The sequence below is a fragment of the Perca fluviatilis genome, chromosome 13 (genome assembly GCF_010015445.1).
Source record: "Perca fluviatilis chromosome 13, GENO_Pfluv_1.0, whole genome shotgun sequence".
Taxonomy (NCBI): Eukaryota; Metazoa; Chordata; class Actinopteri; order Perciformes; family Percidae; genus Perca; species Perca fluviatilis.
Window position 1 is genome coordinate 23,694,314 of NC_053124.1, and position 21,050 is coordinate 23,715,363.

General features: G+C 40.0%; 1 protein-coding gene across 2 annotated transcripts in view; it reads right to left on the minus strand.

The window, feature by feature from the left end:
• The window catches only part of angpt1 (angiopoietin 1), a 72,849-nt gene extending 52,402 nt beyond the window's left edge, over nt 1-20,447 (minus strand). The window contains exon 1 of one of the 2 annotated variants that reach the window (XM_039820569.1): nt 19,563-20,447. In XM_039820569.1, coding sequence (XP_039676503.1) covers nt 19,563-19,973 — 411 coding nt within the window. In that variant the 5' untranslated portion in view covers nt 19,974-20,447. Of the gene's footprint in view, nt 1-18,413; nt 18,545-19,562 lie in introns of those variants that run through there. The other variant, XM_039820570.1, reaches the window with a different exon arrangement.
• Nucleotides 20,448-21,050: the final 603 nt, after the last annotated feature.

A 21,050-nucleotide genomic window follows, 5' to 3' on the forward strand; every position in this document is an offset into this window, starting at 1 on the left:
TAGGCTAACGGTAGGCTAACATTACCTACTGTATGTTAACTAGTGTCATGCTCTACGCTGTTTATAAATGGCATCGTGATTCTTTTTGTTTTATCTCTACCGGTTGTAATCTTTATTTAAATTGATTTTAAACCGATTCACGATGCATCGTTACATTCCTAGTATCAGGCAAGAAAAAGTGATATTGGTGCATCCAGTCTGCATCTTCATCAAAGCATAAAAAAACACATGGTGTGCAGCCGGTGTTTTCTATCAGCTAATCACCTGCTCTGACATCACTGACTGGGGTGTCACCAATAGTGCAACAAGCTGAAAGGTTGAAGGAAAAGAAATGTGGTGAAAGGTCAACAATGTGAATGATTTTATGAGGACGTTTGACCTGTTCTGTACTATGTTTTGAGGGTGTTATTTTTGAACAGTGGGGGATACATAACACACTTGACTGTGACACGTCTGTAGTCTCTGTGCCAACTCCAGCCCTGGTACTGAATGTGAGAAGCCTGGCTCGGGGCCCAGACGAGGCACGTATGGAGTGCGTTTTCAAAACATGTATGCAGATTTGTGGGGGTATGGTGTGTATGTGCGTCTATATCTTTGTATGGGTGAATATGTGCATGTGAGTCTCTGCGCAGGCTGAATGAGGTGTCACACCGATCGCAGCACTTAACCAATAAAACAAGACCTAACGCACTTAAGTGTCCAAACCACCCTCAGAAAAGCGAGACTGGTCTATAATCAGACTGCCATTCTGCATAGTTCCAGACTGTCTACTATTATGATGTGTGGGACTCACATTGTAAGTTAATATCACACAATATTCACGGGGCGACCTCTAGCTCACCCAGTAAGAGCGTTCGCCCCATGTTGGCTGAGGCCTGCAGCGGCGCGGGTTTGAATCCGACCTGCTGCCCTTTGCTGCGTGTCATCCCCCATCTCTATCCCCCTTTCATGTGTCTATCCACTGTCACTGTAATAAAAGGGAAAAGCCCCAAAAGATAATCTTTAAAAAAAAAAAATATCACACAATATTCAACCACCAACTCTCCTCTCTCACCCACACAAAAGGACAAAAAAATCTAAGCAAATAAGTGAGGTAATTTCTGGATTTGAAATGGAGGCTTCAAGAACAAGGGGCTCCTATCCCACACCACAAAAACAAAACAAAAATAATGGAGCCAAACATTAGTCATTTGAAGAAGTGTTTTGCACTCTGTCCCTATCTCCTTTCACCCTTTACTTGCTTCCTGTCATCAGTTTTCCACAACTCTGATTCTACAGGCCTTTTTCCGTTTCGAGCATCTCTTTCATAGCCTGACAAGCCAGACCCACATCAAGATGTTGGGTCTGGGAACTCACCATTGGCAGGGCTCAATCTGAGGGGCGGGATAAACGGTTGTCTTTCAAATTCCCTCTGCACTCATAGCCGACCAGAGCAGCTAGTTGATAGATTAAACTTTTGCCGTATCCGATCGGCAAAACTCCGAACACATCTTCCTTTTTTAAGAATGACTTCAGTGTTTAACTCAAAGTCTTCCAGAGTAGCGCAGGTCTCCAGACTGCGACCAAAAGCTTATCTGTCCTCTCTGAAAAATGACAGAGAGCGGTGCTCCGACACAAACACACACACACTCGCATACAGGCAGAGCTGCAGACGACGCAAACTACGTCGGCTCTGCAGTTTTGTTGAAGTCAGTGAGTCACAGAAATGCCGATAAAGTGGTTTCAAGTGTGGTTACAGTTTTTCATAACTTCACACAGACAAAGTTTGCTGCGATATGATATTAATGGCGAGACGAAAGCGGTCGTGGTGCTGTTGACGTTACACTTCCTCGGAGACGAGCAGCCAGGCACAACAGTGGTTTCTATGCCCTGGTGACTGACTGACAGGCTGAGGTTCTAAGGCAACTTTATTTCTACAGCATATTTCAGTAACAAGGCAATTCAAAGTGCTTTACATTAAACATTAAAGAGCAATTAAAAGCGGTCATGATGAAAATAAAACAGGCTAAAAAATAATATACAAATACAATAATAAACAAAATTTCTATATTTTTTTTACTGTCATGACAGCGATGGGGCTGTCAGTTTACCTTATATGTTGCATCTTCAAAAGTGACACTCAATTTGAAACAGCACATTGTAATTTCTGCATCCATTATCAAAGTATTTATTAGTAATACAGTGGAAATAAGTAGAAATGTGAATATTTGGTTAGCATGTTGATTTACGGTGTGTGCCCCTAAATTTTCTGGTTGTGCCCCTAAAATTTTCAGTTCGGGGCCACTGTGCTCCTAGTGAAAAAAGTTAGTCTGTGTGCGAGCATTTTGTTACCAAAAAAAAAAAAACCACCTTTGTAGGTTTTTTTTCCTTTTTATTTTTTTTTGTTTTTCTTCAATTTGATATTGAGACACTAAATGCGCAGGGCTAAACTCCAAGAAAAGGTGAAACGGTTTTGTCCTCCGGAACCTCTGGAAGGCTCCCCAGTGTTGACAGACAAAGACATCCACTCAAAAAGCAACATCTGTCGGGGAGAGTGAAAGAGACACTGCGGGGAGAGCCGGCCTCAGAGACAGCATGGGGGGAGGCTTCAGGAATTTTTCTCCCCACTTTACAAAATTAACATATAGAGATACAAGGGGATCAAACAACACGACTTACAGTAAACTTCTAAATTTGATGAACATTAATTGAGGCATGTTGCGAGAGCATTACAACTTCTGATTTTTTATTCTCCTGCTCCCTGCCAGAGCCAGCAACACTTGACATGCATGTTTTCTTGCTGTTATCTTTTCCTGGAAGTAAAGCAGCTGTAAAAAAACAAAAATAAGACAGTGACTGACACGTTATTGTAAATCCACAATGTGTAAACGTTCTGCGGTAACCATCGCGAGGAGCTCAATTTCTCAAACGTTTTTTATTTTATTTTTAATGCCATTTCAGTTCCCCTGACCTTTATCAAACCTTGATTTACAGTGCACAACCTAAATGAACCTGAAGGCTGGAGAAAAATAAATAGCAGCAGATACGGGTGAGTAATATTATCATCTGCTCCGTTTATCAAGTCATTTTAAAACAAAAATACAACAAAGATAACAGTCGGTTCTAAGACTGAAATAGGTCCAAACACAGTTGTGTGATTTGCTGCAGGCTGTGATAACACCACATTACTTTCCTACTGACTGCACACTCAGATTGACTGTAATGTCTAATGTTTCGCTCTATCAAAGCTATTACTATCTCATATTTGGCTCACAATCACTCAATCTTAGCAGCGGCAGAGATACAGCCATGAACCTTGTGCTTTTGGCAACTCTTCTGACCATAACTTACACTCTCAGTACTAATGACTTCCACTTGCCTGCCCTAAATAATATTATTTATACTCATTCCCTTGTAAAAAGCTTTTGCTGTTTCAGCCATTTTATAAAGAAAATATTGAAATGCCACTGTAGAATAAAATATTTCAATATCATTGCAGGGCACTCACATTTATAATACGCTACAGCTATATTTAAAATTTTTATAACAACGATGGATCAAATTATTAGGCAAGGCTGATCATTTCTCACTTCTCGCTTCTGTGCAAGTAAGCGACCCGCTAGTAAACATGTTGGCGTATTTAGCTTGAAGTCTGATACTTACCTCTGGAGTTGGTGGAGACCAGATCAGAGCTAAAAGAGAGTGACTATTGGACTCACATTCAACGAGGACCCTGAGACAAGACTCTAAATTAAGGCTAAAGTAGCCCCGTGCGGTTATAAGATTTGTCAATTTTGTGTTTATAACGTGTTTTGCTTCCTCAAAGTGGCCTAACAGGGGGAGTGGCTATGGCGCGGCTCTGAGCGGTCACATTTTTGAGCTCTCCGTAGGAATCTGCTAAATGTACTTATCCTGAGTTAAAAGTGAACGCACTCCTTCACCAAACTTAAGTTTAGTGCATCTGTAATCTAAGACATGTCAACCAAACAATCAAAACCCAACTCGGGTCATCAAAAAAAGGCTCAGAACAAGGCTGACCGGCTCGAAGAAACAGGCGAAGATGCTAGCATGCCCTGAAAAATGACTTCAGCTCCAAATTTGACGGAGTTTTGACCGCAATCAACGAGATTAAGTCAGACTTTAAAGACTTTTCAGGGAGACTGGAACAAGCAGAGAACCGTATTGGTGACATGGAGGATGATATCGCTAATGAGAAAACCAGAATCACGATACTGGAGAAGCAGGTGTCTGAGCTCACCTCTAAGGTGGATGACCTGGAAAACAGGAGCCGTCGTTCGAATCTCAGACTGGTCAATCTCCCGGAGAAAGTTGAAAAAAGGCGATGCAGCTGCTTTTCTGGAAGTGGCTACCCGAAGTCCTGGGACCCGAAACCTTTCCTGCCCCGCTGATTATCGAAAGAGCTCAGACTACCAGGTGCGCCACAATCCTCTGTTCCGCGAGTCATGATACTGAAGTTTTTAAACTTCCGAGACAAGATCCGAGTCATGCAGGCAGCCAAAAGAAGGGCAAGATCACGTATGAAGGCCACCATGTCATGCTTTTCCAAGACATCTCCACTGAACTGCACAGGAAAAGAAAGCGATTTGATGATGTGAAACAACGACTATGGGACCTGAAGATAGACTACGGTATCATTTACCCTGCTAAACTCAAGCTGCTCCACGGAGGGAAACCTCGCATATTTGCTGATCCTGCAGGTGTGGAATCGTTTATTAAAGAATTGGACACCTAGCAAGTTGGCCACGGCTAGCTAACGGGATTACACTGTGAGGACCTCTGTCAGTGACGGGACTTTTTAACGGCAGCAGACGATGTGATCATTTAACCTGAACTTTGTTTATCCACCTACTAAGAAAAGGTACTGTAACGATGCTTTACCAGGCTGCACCTGATTGTCATACGTGGTTACGCTGACGTGGTTTTAATCCCACACAGACAGATGCGCATATGCATATATCGTATATTTTGTTCGCTTATTGCATTAAGCAGATTGTGAGCGGGAGTTAGTGTGTGATTTATCAGTTATAACTGCTCCTCGTTGTTAGTGGATCAGTTGAGCGTCTAGCTCGCTCTTAATGCTACCAGGGAAGGTAAGCAGTCTCGTTTGGGGAGACAGTGCTGGGATTAAGTTTAGGGGTTACAAATGTACATTTTATTTTGCAATTCGGGATAACGGCATACACTCCAATTGTTTTAAGAACGAGATTACAGTCATATGTGGCCTGGTTGAAACCGTTTTTGCTTGACTTTATTTTATATGTTTTCTAATCTAAATTTGAAGTTTATATCCTGGAATGTTAGAGGTGAAGCTGGCTAAAATTAAGCAAATCCTCAGTAGGGTTAAACAACTCAAATCGTTAATTGTATATCTCCAAGAAACCCATTTATTGTCAGATGAAGTGATAAAGATAAAAAGGAGATGGCCAGGGCATGTAACATCAGCCTCCTACTTATCACACACCCGAGGGGTGATGATCCTGATCCATAAATTGATACCCTTAAAAGTGGACAACGTCATCCATGACATGGGGGGTAGGTACCTGATTGTCCAGGGTACATTGATAAATGAGAAGATAAACATGATTCATGTATATGCCCCAAACGAAGACAATCCCAAATTCTTTGAAAATTTATTTTTATTAATGGCTTCTCTCCCAAGGAAGGCTCTTATAGCAGGTGATTCCAACTGCACTTTAGATCCTAAATTGGATCGGTCAACTGGGATGGATTCCTCTCATATACAACATAGGAAGAAACTGTTACAGTATATAAATGATCTGAATTTGTGTGACCCCTGGAGGAGACTTAACCCAAATACATTAGAATTCTCTTTTTTTTTTTTTTTCGTTTTTTTTTTCACACACATAAATTTTTTTTTTTTTTTTTCCCTCTCTTTTCTTTTTTCTGTGATAGAATGTAACTATAACAGCATACTGCTGTCAGAACTCTCCCCTACTTCACTTGTATATAGAGCTCAAGGGGTAGTTAAAGGGACTCCTTGATGGAGATTTCATCCCAGATGGCTTTCTGATTTGAATTTCCTGCAATTTTTAGATACCCAAATTGAGTCGTTCTTCAATACAAATACAGATGAGACCTCTGCTATTGTCAGATGGGAGTCCTTTAAGGCATACATCAGAGGCATGATCATATCTTACACCAGTTCAAAAACAAACAAACTCAAGTTGAAAATTAATGTGCTTGACCACAAAATTAGACAATTGGAAAGAGAGGCCTTTTTGGATGGCTCCACAAAAATAAAACAAGAATTAAAGTTACTTAAAGCCCAATACGAGGAAAGCAGAAAATAGTTTAATCCGGCTCAAACAGAGTTACTATGATCAAGGTGAAAAACCGGGGAGATTGTTAGCCTGGCGAATAAAGAAATTAGATGCAGACAGGGCAATTACTGCAATTCAAACAGAGTGGAGCAATAACAACAGACCCACAGGAAATTAATGATACTTTCTCCATCTACTATAAAATATTATATTCATCCGAATCCCCAGGGAATCTGGAAACACAATCTGAGTTCCTGGATGATCTTTATATTCCTCCCATATCAGACGATTTTAAAGAACAATTGGATAAGAAACTGGATGCCTCAAAAATTGCTGGCGCCATTACTAATATGAGAGGAGGTAAAGCCGCAGGCCCTGACGGTCTTCCAGTTGATATCTACAAGATATTTAAAGATAAATTAATTGAACCCCTTTTAGCTATGTATGAGGAGGCCTTTCAACAGGGTTGTCTTCCAGATTCCCTGAGGAGCGCGCTGATAACACTTATTTTGAAACCCAATAAGTCCCCTACCAATTGCACATCGTATATGACACATTCGGGAAATTTTCAGGCTTTAAAGTAAACGAAACAAAATCCTCTATTATGTTCTTGAATAAGCGGGAGGGAATAAATCCGGTGATAAACCACCCTTTCAATAATGCGGTAAATGGATTTAAATATCTCGGTATCACCATTACCCCAACCATTAAAGATTTAGTATCCTGTAACTATGATCCTATGATTTCTACAGTAATTGAATCCATGAATAGCTGGTCATCAATGCCAATCTCCCTTTTAGGGCGTATGAATATTAGGGCTTTGACTCCGAACTTCGTTATTCGAATATCATTCGAATATTAAAAAAAATAATGATATTCGAACGAATATTAGCCAGCCCTTAATATTCGAACCTGTTATGGGCATTATTTTTTGTAAATGTGTTTGCTTGTAAACGTTGTTTTCAGTTCAGATTACGAGGCTTTTTCAAGCATTTCAAAATGTAACTACACGTCGCGGCAACGCACGTCTCTCGGCCGTGGCTCGGTAGCGGTGCATTCCCCCCTAATTCTCAAAAAAGGCTGGCTGGCCCAGGGCCAGGCCAGCTCAGCGGCGTCTTTCTCCCGTCGCGTTCCGTTGTCTCTCCTACCTACACCAGCCACACACTCTGTCCCTTCTCACCTTCCTACCTGCCTACTCAGTGCTGCTGCACAAAGGGGGGGAGGGGCTGCTCCTCAGACACAGAACAGAAGAGAAAGGTGACTGTTTCGGCGGCCACAGGAGAGAAATACATGGCGGCTCGCTGGACAATACTGGCGACTCTTTTTTATTTTACAGAAAGTCGCTGTCTTTTCTACAGAAAGTCGCCAGATTTGTCGCTAGTCGCTTTTGTGAAAAAAAAGTCGCTAAGTTGGCAACACCGCCCACACACACTTGCTCGACGCACACACCAGTACACGAGTATAAACATCAGACCACTTACGTTGGCTACGGTGAAAGCTCAGAACTTCCTGTCGAAAGCATACTGTTTGTGTTTAATCCAGGGTCTGACTTTTAATTTTTTTTTTAACTGAAAGCATTTAATGGTCAAAATATTATTAATAAATATTCAAATATATTCGAATATTAATATTAATAAACAAACGAACGAACTTCGAATATGATTTTTGGGCAAAAGTCAAAGCCCTAATGAATATAATCAAGATGAATATTCTACCAAAATTTTTATACCTATTTCAATTCATCCCTTTACCCCCGCCGCCACAGTTCTTCTCCAAAATGAAGCAACTATTTACTAAGTTTATTTGGAATAACAGGAGGTCAAGGTTGAGACTGTCACTTCTTTACCTGCCTTATGAGAGAGGAGGGTTACAATTACCCAATTTACAATGGTACTTTTTGGTTGCTCAAATTAGAGCTGCAATGTACTGGTTTTCGCCTGAACCTTACTTACCATGGGTGCAAATTGAAAGTATCTGCACTAAAGGCCAGCGACTTGACACTTATTTATACTCTGCATCTGTCAAAAAACTGAAGCGGCTCACTGATAACCCCTTTGTGAGAAACCACTTGTCCATGTTAGAAAACCTAGCAGTGTACTGGCAAGGGTCAGATATCCTTACTCTATAACATTCTGGTGAAAAACCATAAAGACTCTACTGAGCATAAGAAAACTCAATGGATAAATTACTTACAAACAGATATCTCAGAGGAGGACTGGACAGAGGTGTGCTCTAGAGCACAACTCCTAACAATAAATACCCATCTCAAACTGATTCAATATAATTGGATTATGAGGACTTATGTTACTCCGGAAAGACTGAATAAGATGAATCCAAATATTCCGGATATCTGTGTTAAATGTAATGTCGAAAAGGGCACCTTATTTCATTGTCTGTGGGACTGCCCTGAGATACGAAAGTTCTGGAATGAAGTTTTAAAATGTATTTCTAAGATTACCTTAAATCCAGTGCCTGACAATCCTGCACTTTGCATTCTTAATTTGTATCCAAAGGACTGTATGTTAAACAGCAAAAAGAGCAAAATTACAGACTTTGTTTAGTACAAGCTAGACGCTTGATTTCTCTATGTTGGAAAGATGTCAAGAGCCCTTCTGTTGGTCGCTGGCTGAAAGAACTATCAGCATGCCTTATCCTTGAAAAGTTAACATACACAATGAAAAAAAATCAGCTGAATTCAAAGAGATCTGGAATCCCTTTCTTTTATTCTTGGAAAACTGTGAAGTCGAGGAAACTCTGGAAACTTGAAGGCGATATGTCCCTAACTGTCGATACCTCCTTAACCATGTGATGCTAAGCTGTGTATGATTATATAATGTAGTTACCCAGTTTTTTTTTTTTTTTTTTTAACTATTGATTTTTCCTTTTGGGTGGGGGGAGTGGATTCTTTTATAGTTTGACTGTTATATGCTTTGTTAAATGTATCAACATGTATTTTTGTAAACTGTTAAAATTCAATAAATACATGTTTATAAAAAAAAAAAAAATCAATTAAAAACCGGTCACTTCCATACACTGTAAACCCGAACGTTCAAAGTAATTAAATAGATTAAGTAGTGTATACTCAAAGTTTTAGAACAAGTTCTACTAACTTAATTTTGTGTTGGTGTAACATGTTCTTCTTTTGAGTATTGTTAACTAATATTTTTGATTAAATGGAACTATTTTGTGTATAATAAGCATAACTAAAAATAACTTAAGTACAATGTAATAGAATTGAGTAATAACATACTAAGAATGATAAAGTTGTATTATTGTTAAAATAGGATGATTTAAATAAACTGAATTATATAGCACAGTTAAAATACAATAAAATTCAAGTCTTTCCAAATAAGTAAAATATATAATAAATAAATTGCAATAGCAAATGGTTGTGATTAGACATTAGTGAAGGACAAAAGTATTTATTTTTTGCTTCATCAGTTAATGTATATATATTTTTTTTTTTATTTAAGCAGCTGCAGGATAATTTTGTATGGAGAGTTAATCGTACCTGCGCAGAAGGTGGCGATTTGCACACTACACTATTACGCCTTTGGCACAAGAAGAAAAGTTTGAACAACGAAGGGGAAGCAGCAGACAGTAGGGTGCAGAAACTACCCACGCAGCAGCAATCAGGTCACTGGTTACTGTAGTTTTGAATGTAATATTCATTCGTTTACTTCTTTTATACATTTTGTATGTGTTTGTCTCAGAGAGCTGACCTTCTCCAAGCCCCCCCTTCACTGGCTTATCACGGAGTCTTGTAGGGATTAACTTGTCAGATATAGGTTAGCTGCTAAAGAGCTAGCTAGCCACTTAGCTAACGTACCAGAGACTATTTAGAAGGACTTTGACGTTACGCTCGCATAGCATAGCTACCACAACCACTCCGAATGCACGATGAATGTAATACGCTTCCCGTTAGTGGTGTTAGAAAATGTTGAGTAGAACAAGTATGTAGAGTTTTGTTGCTGTTTTATCACAAATAAAGCCTAGTAGCTCTTGTTTGTGTGAGAGTGTAGTGTGTCATTCTACTTGTTTGCTTCACGCTGCTGGAGGAGCTTTCTCATTTACTTAACAGTTTTGTGTGTGTAGTGTTAAATGGTGTTTTTTACAGTATGTTTTTGTTGTGGTTTAGTATATTATGGGGTTTTTAACAATTTATAAATGGTTTTTTTTAATTTGATTTATGAGATTGGGGGGTTATTTTACCCCCTCTTAAATTTTTGTTGTTTTTCGCGTTTTGTGTGTAACCCAATCCCTCACATACACACATCATTGTTTTTTACTTGCGTTTGATCTAGTGTTTGCTGTATTTAAGTAACAATATTGTGTTTGTATATATAATCTTTTTACTTATTGTATTTTTCGTGGGGGTGGTGTGCATTCCCACAGCCTGTGTGTCCCCACCATTGGCCTCTGCTTCTTAAAATAGAGTAGGTAATATGATCAGCTCTCTCTTTAAAGTGAAAATTGTGATTCTTACTCATTTTGATATTTTGTTTATGATGTGTGCAAGATTTTCAAATTGATGTTTTTTAATAAGTGTTGTTGCTGTATTCTCCCTGGCTGTTATTTCTATGTAGTTGTATGCAGAGTCAGCGTTACAAATCAGCTGCCCAACAGTGCTATGCTGAGCTTGACTATCTTCCTGATGACTTATTCAGACGAGGCATCAAAACTGGAGACAGCAGATGCTCTTGAAATTTTAAAAATCCACGATGAACAGGTAATAGATTTTACACATTTCATAGGTTGAACCAGTAGAACATTGAACAGGTAATGATTGAATGAGTTTGATTTGCAATTAGTCTTTGTTTGCCATTTGTCTGATTGCATTAAAGATGTAACAGGTTATTTGTGACATATGTCTGTTTGGACTGTTTAAAATCTTTATGTAAACTCTTCGTATATGCAATTTGTTTTATCTGAATAGGAAATCCATGACATACACACCAAGCGCACTACTGTTCTCCACGTCTTCCTGTGTATTGCGTGAGGACGTCTCTGATGTTTAAGAACCTGCACAGTGAGTCTCCTTAAGTCACTAACAGATTTGCTGTGTTATTAACTGTAAATACTAACATTTTTCAATGTCAGTAAACATTTTCTTGTAAATGTTTGTTCGTCAGCACTTAGATTTCTGGTATTTGCTGATTCATGTGTGCAGAACATGGATCTTATGTTTTCACTCTTACAATGAGCGGTTCTTTTGTAAAAGTGGTATTGATTTCAATGGGACTTGGTTAAGGAAAGAAAAATGTATCTGTCTGTTCCATGTGTTAGTTTGTGATTAGTATTCTTTTTTCATTCATTCAGATGAGTTGATGAGCAGAGTTGATGGTGTTGCAGTGGGCTCATTACTTCATCGTGACCATGACGCAAGTCCAGTCCACTACCACCCTGTGAGAATCACTGTCGTCATTGAGTGATGCGGTCAGCCTTCCCAGACTTGGCGATGTTCCTGGTATCTGTGGAGTGATCTATCTACCCGCTATCCCAAAGCACTGACCAACACTTTGAATTCATCTAAAGATTAACTGGTTAGAGTGGTAACTATCCCGAGGTTGCAGCCTCAGATGATTAATGATGTAGAAACTATCTGAAGGCTGAGGGTAGATTATAAAAGCTGTTCAGTTATCTCCTTTGTCTAAATAATGCCTCAAAAGACTGCACTACTGCAGGTGTTCAGCCAATAGGCCCAAACTACTCAATATGCCTTTGTTCTCATTAATATAATCAAAGAACGCTAATGTTTGTATGTTTAATGTTTCTTAACCATTGTGGGCGCAAGATGACTCACATTTCACTGTGCATTTGATATGGTTTGTAAAACATTTACATTTTAGAGTTTTAGTGAAAATGTTCTTAAACTCTATAGAATATTTGAAATTTCATCCAAATTGCTGCCTTGTCGCCTTTACTCAGGAATTAGCAAGAAGCCAAAAGCAGTGTTTTTCTTTATAGCTGTAACGAACATAACTTCATTTTGGTATTATTGTTTGATTACTCCGATTATTTTCCTGACTATCTGATTAGTTGTTGGTCAATATCAGATGTGTGATAAATATTTATTTCCTAGGGCCTTAAAGAAACATGCCTACCGTATTTTCCCGGACTATAAGTGCCCGAGTATAAGTCGCATCGTCAAAAATCGCTGGAGAAAATATACACCGGACTATAAGTGATTTATTTAGAAATGTATTCACAAAATCAAAACTACACAATAGCACCCAGAACAACAGGTGTAGTGGGTCAGAACGTAACACTAACAGTTATTACTATACATAGCACACAGACAACTCGTTACTGCACCGTGCACTCCCACAGGTGTTAGCCTGTGTGACTCGTCTTGGTTTGCTTTCAGCTTAGCGATTAGTTTTTTGTTTCTTCATTGATAAGATTTTCGCCGTTAGTTTCTGTCATTTTTGCTGGTACCTTTGCTGCATATTTTACTACCTGCAGTTTATCTCTTTTCTTCTCAGTTGTCTTTAGGAGCAGATTCTAGTTGTCACAAGCATAGAGCCTCTTGGGCTGTAGATGGTAATGTGTTCAGTATGAATTAACATTTAAAAACATGTTAAATTATATATATTTTGATATACAAGTCGCAAGTCACAGGACCAGCCAAAGTAGGAAAAAGTGCTACTTATAGTCCAATACGGTATTATTGGGATTTATTCAGTATCCCCAGAGTTAGATAAGTCCATACATGTATCTTCAGTGCGTGTCGTATTCTGTCTGACGCACCCATGCCTAGCTTAGCACAGTTGGGTTTTCTCTATGTCAATAGTGACAAAATAACGCCAACATTTTCTCTATTTAATGTTGTGATTTGTACAACATGTGCTAAGCTAGGCTAGCAGTGGGCGACAGAGTTAAACAAATGTTTTGTTTGGGTTACAGATTAAGGTTTTCATGTTTTTTTATTTTTATTTTTTTTTCACTTGTTTTGTGGTGGGGTTGTTGTAAAATTTAATGTGTAATATATTATTTATGTGTGGTTGTGTATTTTTTTTTTGTTTTTTTTTAGTTTTTTTGTTTTTTTTTTTTTTTGTTTAGGCGTTGCTTATTGGTTTACAGTGTACCTGAGTGACACGCTGCAGAGCACTGACATTCATTAAACCTCCGGCAACCAAATGAAGAAAAATTAGCTCCATTACAGGAGTGAATGTACTCGAGGGCACTTGGAAACACAAAGCTATCAGAGGAAGCTCACAATTTATTCCACAGATGCATCAGTGGGTGCCAAGCTACAAGGTTTCAAGCAACAATGTTTTCAGAAGGGATATCATAAATCCTGCATACATTTTGCCAAATGTATAACCTTATAATTAAAACAAAAATAAATCCCCTATAAAGTGCCCACCAGAGAGCAATTCACTTGGATGAGTGATGGAAAAGGAACCACATGCTTGCATTATAGCGGCAATAAGGTAAACTAGACAGATTCAAGACGCAATGAAATTACCGAGAAATTTACTGCTTCATTTATTGAGCTTTAAAGAGACATAGGTGTACAATACCTGTCTGTCCAATATCAAAACCTCCAGCATGTTTGGGGCCACTGGCTGCATTGAAATCTGAGTTCTGGAAAAAAGGGGGTCTCAAAACAAAGTGGCTTGCCATATTGAGCGTGACAAAACTACTAAATGCCCCTTTTCCTGAAAATCAGGAACATTAACAATGTTGGGCTCCGTTTTCACGTCCATGTGGAAATAGAGGCCGTAATGTTTTTCCCTATTCCCATGACATGCTAAGCACAGAGCTCTGTTTCCTTTCCGCATTCAGTCATAGTGCAAGCGCGGCCGAGACAACTTTTCTGGAAGCTGTTATTGTAGTGTCCTTCAGCAATTTCCATGGTTTCCTTTTTACAAGTTTTTGGGGTCAGGAAGGAAGAGCTTTTTATTCCTCCGAGCATTTCCTTGCCTTTCTGCATCATCCGATTGTTAGTTTTGGCCCACATTATCAGTGAAAATAAACTCTCATAGAGGCAGTCACCCCTAAAATAGATAGCTTCTCCTTGGATCCCCAGGCATGCTGTGTGGCCCTCTGATAGCACTAAGTAGAGAAACATATTCACCCTTTCTCGTATGAACTCCCAGTATGGAAGGGAAACAAGCTGCTGCCCACATGTCGGTATATCCCTTTAAACCACTGTTTATGCAGCACATTCATGTTCGTCAAGAGGCAAAATGATGGGAATTTCACATGGATAAGACACCGCCGATAGTTTCACCCCCCCCTCCCTTTGTTCTACAGCTTAGTTTGGCACAGGCCGTCCTTCTCAAGAAACACTGCTCGGAACCACTTTCTACTGTCTCCACCAGGAGGAACATGAGAAGATCTATTACTTTCACTCCCAAGAATAGAAACAGAATTTGGCTTGCTGAACTTCCATCTGTGCCAAAATGTCATCGTCCTTTAAATGTTAGAGAAGTAGAAAGGATATTCTCAGAATGTGCTGTGAGATGCATGCTTCATCGTTTTGAACAATGCAACCTTTTCTTCATCTTAAATAACCCATCCATACTCATGTTTCCAACAAGAAACAATGGTTTGACTGATCCTCATTGCCCTTCAGCTCAGCAGAAGCCCAACAGCTAGAGTAACAAGCACTAAAAACAATGCCATATTACACCAATCTGTTCATCAGGTCACTTGCTACACAAGAGTAGAGTGATTCTAAACGCAATACCAACATTTTTGGTACACGTCTAAAGCGGTCAAGTACCGAGAGCTGGTATAGAATTCTTAATTGCCCAGGTTTGTACTTTTCTTAATTTCTTATTTAGGGAAAGCTCCAGTAGCTCACTGTGTTCAGAAAACATTGTCCTTAATATTTGTTTTAAAAAAATTTAAGTAAGGTTCTGAAAAAAGCATTGCTATGGAAACTGGTATCAACCAAAACTCAGGCATGGAATCAGTACTAGTACCCAAACATTTGGAACAATAACCAGCCCTACATGTTGCAGAATCCATTTGAAGATTTAATGGAATAGTTCAGCATTAGACGAGGACACGAAATTCGCATCATTGGCGCCGCGCTGCAAATTTGCGTGAGTTAAAATATTTTAACTTGAGTGAGGAATTTGCGCAATGTTGTGTCGTGAAAGCCAATCAGTGTTTAGGATCTCCTGATGTCCTGACGTTTAAGCAGAAATGGAGGAACACATTACTGTAGTGGTCTGTGGGCACTCAGAGCTCGATAGTACCTCATTATTTAGACAGAGACCAGATGATAAAAAGAGCCTTCTTTGGGAAATGTAAGCAGGAAAGTTGGACTACCTGATAAATTCTGAAATGATATATGTGTTGTTGTGTTTATGGAGCAGCTCCAATGTTAGCATAGCCCTGAACGATCTCAACTCCATCCGGATAACAAGCATTTAAAAAGTGCTTTGCTTCTTGTCTTGTGGACAGACCGGATAAAGTATGAATTCAGACTTTTTACAAATAAATAGGAATCATGATTCAAAACTGTACTTCCAAGTAGCTGTGGAAGTAGCAGACGTCCAAACATAACATTTACTTCCTGGAGAAGGCAGTAAACATTAACATGCTTTTTTCTCCGCCAGATGATATTGTTAATCCAGACATGACGTCGTTTGATTTTCCCACATATCTGGGACTTCCACAGCAGGTACAAAGCAGCAATAGTGGTTATTTTCGCCATATTGATATGGAAAGAAATGTTGTTGGTGCCTACAGCTCTATACTGGTGGGTACACGAGCAGTGTGAGTAACGCGATTAAACAAAAATGATCCAAATATTTTAATTCGCCTTGGTGTGCACATGCCATTAGAGTTGTAACGCAGCAAGTCTTTTGGTCGACGAAGCTCTCACACAGTACAATATAAGACCACCATTTTAGAAAGATTTCTCGAACGATTGACAACTTTTGTCTGGAACGGCCCAAAATTGCACAGTGATAAATATTTTTTATTGATTGTTATTGTTGTATGTGTAAAGTAGCTCGTTTCCTGCTGCAGGTCAGATCCAAGCTTGTCCAAGGCTAGTCGCCTTGCAGGCAGAACAGGGAAGTAATTCTTGGACAAACTCAAGCCACCTTTGACTGGTCAGGAATGTTATCAGGGTCCATATACTCTACCCTGGGTTGAGAAAGGAAAGATCTCAGTCTTAAAATGCTTCCCCAACAGCTGTTTTCTACATCACTCTCTGCGTCTACCCCCCACACTGGACTGAGAACCCAGGCACGGGAGCTATCTGGAACGGTCTCCTCCGTCCATCCCTTTCATCAGGGCTGGCTGGAGCCACATCAGGGCAAGCTTTCTGTTAGACAATCAGTAAAAACGCTGGCATGATTAAGATAGATAGACTGGCCAGGACACTTAATCTTCAGTCCAATGAAAAATGTTAACTGCATCCTGATGTCCCCCCATGCAGTGCAATTAGGCTGAATTACCACTGTGTGTTTAAGTGTCCCCTCTGAAATGTCTACACCAATTCTTTTCTTGTGCAAATCTTTTATCTTTATTTTTTTTAAAGGACATGCATCCAGGGAATCATCACACATTTTTAAATATAATCCGCTACCTACTACATAAAATATGAACTTGTTAATATTGGATTTTTTTTTATGAAATATAATTTCATAAATACTATTTGAAATTAATTTAATGAAATGTCTGCGTCCCTGCAAAACTCCAGAGTACCAGGAAAGAGGCATGATAGTGTTGGTGGTGATGGTAGACGTTTCCACACACTCCCTTTTTTCACATCTGAGGAGAAAGTTACTCAAGAGGTCTCATTAGTCAAACCTTCAGTCTACCAACGCTGCCGCTGTGTTTTCATAGTATCACTTGTACTATCACGGACGGATGAGGTCCACTGAGCAAAGATAAAGCCGGTGTTATTTCACCCCTGGCCTTTCTTGACACATAGATCGCTTTTGTGAACCATGCAGAAACGCACACAGGTTTTAAGACTTACAGTGAATTGGTGTAGAAACTCATCAATAAAAAAAAAAGGTGTAAGTGTTTATGTTTTTTAATTAGATAAACACATATTGGTGAAACATAGTGCAGATATTTTGTTTATCAGTGTTTTAAGCCCCCCCAACGTCGCCTTCCAGCCGCAGTGCTGCCTGGAAGGAGACGTTGGGGGCTTAAAACACCATCGAGCAAATATTTTGCAGCTTTTTATTTATTTTGCCAAATAAAAAAGGTACACACACACACACACACACACACACACACACACACACACACACACACACACACACACACACACACACACACACACACAGCTGATATTTCACAGATTCTGTCCTGTAAGCTTAACAAAAAGATCCTCCTTGGATTTCTATCTGCTCTGTGGTTTAGTAAGATAATCTGAATTTGCAGGAGGGTGGAGCAGCCTCCAACACTACACCTCCCTGATTACAAACTCAATCAACATCTCACTGACATGCTGTAACCAACGCCTGGGTAATTGATGAGGAATGACTATTTCCTCCAACCTGAGGAGTGAAAAGTTTACTTTCTGAGAGTAAATGAAAAGCAGGCACACAGCAGAGAAGCTCACACACATTTGGGAGGACACGCTGATTTCTAGTGAACAGACTTGGGGTATTGATGAAGTTCAGGTTAATCAATTCCCCAGTTACTCTGTAATCCATCTAGTCCATCAGGTGTTATCTGTGCATGCATTTGCTTTGTAGACAAGAAATAAACTATTAGTGTTACGCAATACATCACAGATTGAACCTGGTAATCTTATTGAACAATATTGTGGAAAGTTGAGGATCCTGTTCTGCAAAATTTGGAATTCTGTTTATTTGATTCATGTATTCAGAGAGATATTGAGAGAGTCTCGCTTTCTTTGGAGACACAAAGTCTCAAAGCTTAGAAAAGCAGAGTGCCTGCCAAGCCACATCAGTGACAGCCTCATGATTTGCAACTCATTAACATTACAGTAGAACCATATTTGAACATAGTAAACACCACGGTGGCACTATTAATAAATTGTATTTTGGTTGTTCAAGAGTAATTAACATGACTCATTTCATACCATATCAGCTCTATAAAATGAGGATTATATTCTATACAAAAATCAAATAGGTTTATTTATGTATTTCTTGCAAGTCTGGATGTTCAAGTTATACTCACACGTCCTTGAATAAATAAAGGGAGCATTCTCTTTCTCTGTCTTTTCCTCCTCTGAGTGTCTCTGGGGGGTTTCTCTGACTTCCTGCCATTAAAGAGACAGCCCACTGGAGAACAGGGGGTGACTGACATAACTACCTCTGCTCTATGACCAACGCTCGGCGCAACTCAGTCAGACATCTGTGGAATTTACTCAAAGGGTAGTTTACTCCGGAAAAAACAGAGATAAAATGTAGGAACAAAATAGATGCGTTTGCTGGACAGATATGGAGCAGCAGACAACAGACACAGCGGTTCAAGTCTGTGGGGGCTAGAAAAAAACAACAATCAAACAGCTGTGAGACATCCAGAACAGAAAGTTAAATTCAGAAAAAGTACACTGTTACATAACAGCCCAGCAGGGTTAATATAAAATTGTGCTGCCAACTCGGTCTTCTAGATTATTAAATACACATTGTGTTGTCTGATAGAAGCTTTGTTTCTACAAATTGTTAAATTATAATAAAAGAAATACAGCCATCCTGCAAATTGACCACAATGTAATTTTGAGTTTATCCAATGATTTTAGGAGGTTGCCATGAGACCAAGGACTAACAGAAGAGCACATGACGTAATCCTTCCAGTTAACCCTCCTTGTGCATGTTTTCACTGACATTTGTGCATCTCTGTGACAACCGCTCCCACAGCATCACCCAGACAAAAAATAAATAAAAAAATCGCAACCTCTAAAGCACATAAATTCTCCTTCTTACAAACACTTTGACAAACAATGTGTAGACTACAAGAAAAAAGCAAACACATCCCAGTTTTAGTCAGAGAGCCTCATCCAGTAACCAAAACAAGTTATCTTGAGAAGCCACATCAGACACTGCAAGACCACACACCCACGGAAACACAAATATCTCAACAAATATACTACAGCGTGACCACAATAAAAGAAATGGATCTGGTCTCATGCAGGGTTGTTGCAGATGCGATTCAATACCCAACCTTTTCAACAGGGATCTCATTATAAGAGGGAAATTCAACTGCATTCCTATTTCGATCTGCCATTAGGAAAACATGATGCAATATCAAACAGCTGACTGTAGGTCCACTCTGTTGGTCAACCTTGTTTGGCGCTGCATTAAAACTGCGAACCACCCTTCTTACCTTCTGTAGCCACTGGGTATAATTCTCCATAATGTGCTCGAGCTGCTGGATCTTCTGGCTGGGAAACTCAGGCTCAGGTGGCGGAGCATCTCTCTGGAGAGAGTTGGCGTTGTGCTGCGGGCCACCAGCTTTCGCTTCCCTGCAGGAGCCTCCTCTGGCTCCCTCTCCCTCAGGTAGGATGAACGTGTAGGTGCACTGGCCATGCTGGATCTTATGATAGCGTCTGTTGCTGTTACTGTTACCACTTCCTCCACTACTACTGCTGCTGCTACTGCTACCACTACTGCTGCTGCTGCCACCTGTGCTGCTGGTTTCCGTCCCTCTCCGTTGCTCCCCTCCTCCGCAGCTCACAATCACCAGAAGTGCTGCCAGAGAGAGCATATGGTGGCCAAAGTTGTACCACAGCATCATATAAGCCTGGGGTCAAGGTGGCAGGTGAATTAGGTTCTAGTATCTTTAGCTGCTGCTTCTTCCTTGTTAGGCTGGATGTTCCCTTTTAAAGCTGGATCAGAAAGTGGTTAGGAACATTGTTAGCCTGTGTCATCCATCCTCACATTGGACCTCCAGCATTGAAAGCTACTGCTTCTCTCACCACAGACACTTACACATGCTATATTTCCAAAGCTCCTTTAAGTTTTTGTCCTGGCAGGAGAAGTTGCAGACATGTCTTGCAGAGTGACAGCTTGGTTATAAATCTTGATGTTCCTCCAGTGATTCAAAGCCAGACTGTGTGCATGCATGTATCAATCTGTGCATTTAAAATAGGTGCAGGGCAAGCTGGGATGGTGTCGTCAGACCTCCCCTGGTCTCTCTGCCTTCCCTTCCTCCTCTGCTCTCTGACTTAACGACTGGGGAGAGTGAGAGAGACTCTCACTCTGAAGAACAGCTCTAAGCTTCCAGCACACTCTGCGCCTGCCCCTCGCAGAGCCTGCAGAGGAATGTGAGTATGTGTGCACGAACGAGTGTGTGTGTGTGTGTGTGTGTGTGTGTGTGTGTGTGTGTGTGTGTGTGTGTGTGTGTGTGTGTGTGTGTGTGTGTGTGGCAGAAGAAGGACCCCAGCTCAGAGGATGTGCTTAGACTATGAGGATCGGTTTACAGGCACTGCTGACTGCAGGCTCATGTGGCTGACCTGCCTTTTTGCCTGTGTGTTGACACAAAAAACTAAACGTGTGTTCAATTTATCTGCTCCTGAGATGCAACTCTACTCCCTTATATACTGTACAATGACAGGTGCTACATCACAAGTAGCCACGAGGGAGGTATATGTCTAGGTATTTTAATAGTCTACTTCTCAACTTTCTTTTGTCTCTCCACCAACAATAGAAAACCATCAGCATGACAAGAGAAACCTTCATAGTTGTTTTCATCCTCTTCTTAATAGAGGTAGAGGTCTTCCAAGCACCTTAATATTGTCATCAAATCATACCCAATATTTCTGTTACAGCCATTAATTGTATTTACATTCATAATTTACCTCTCAATTAAGTC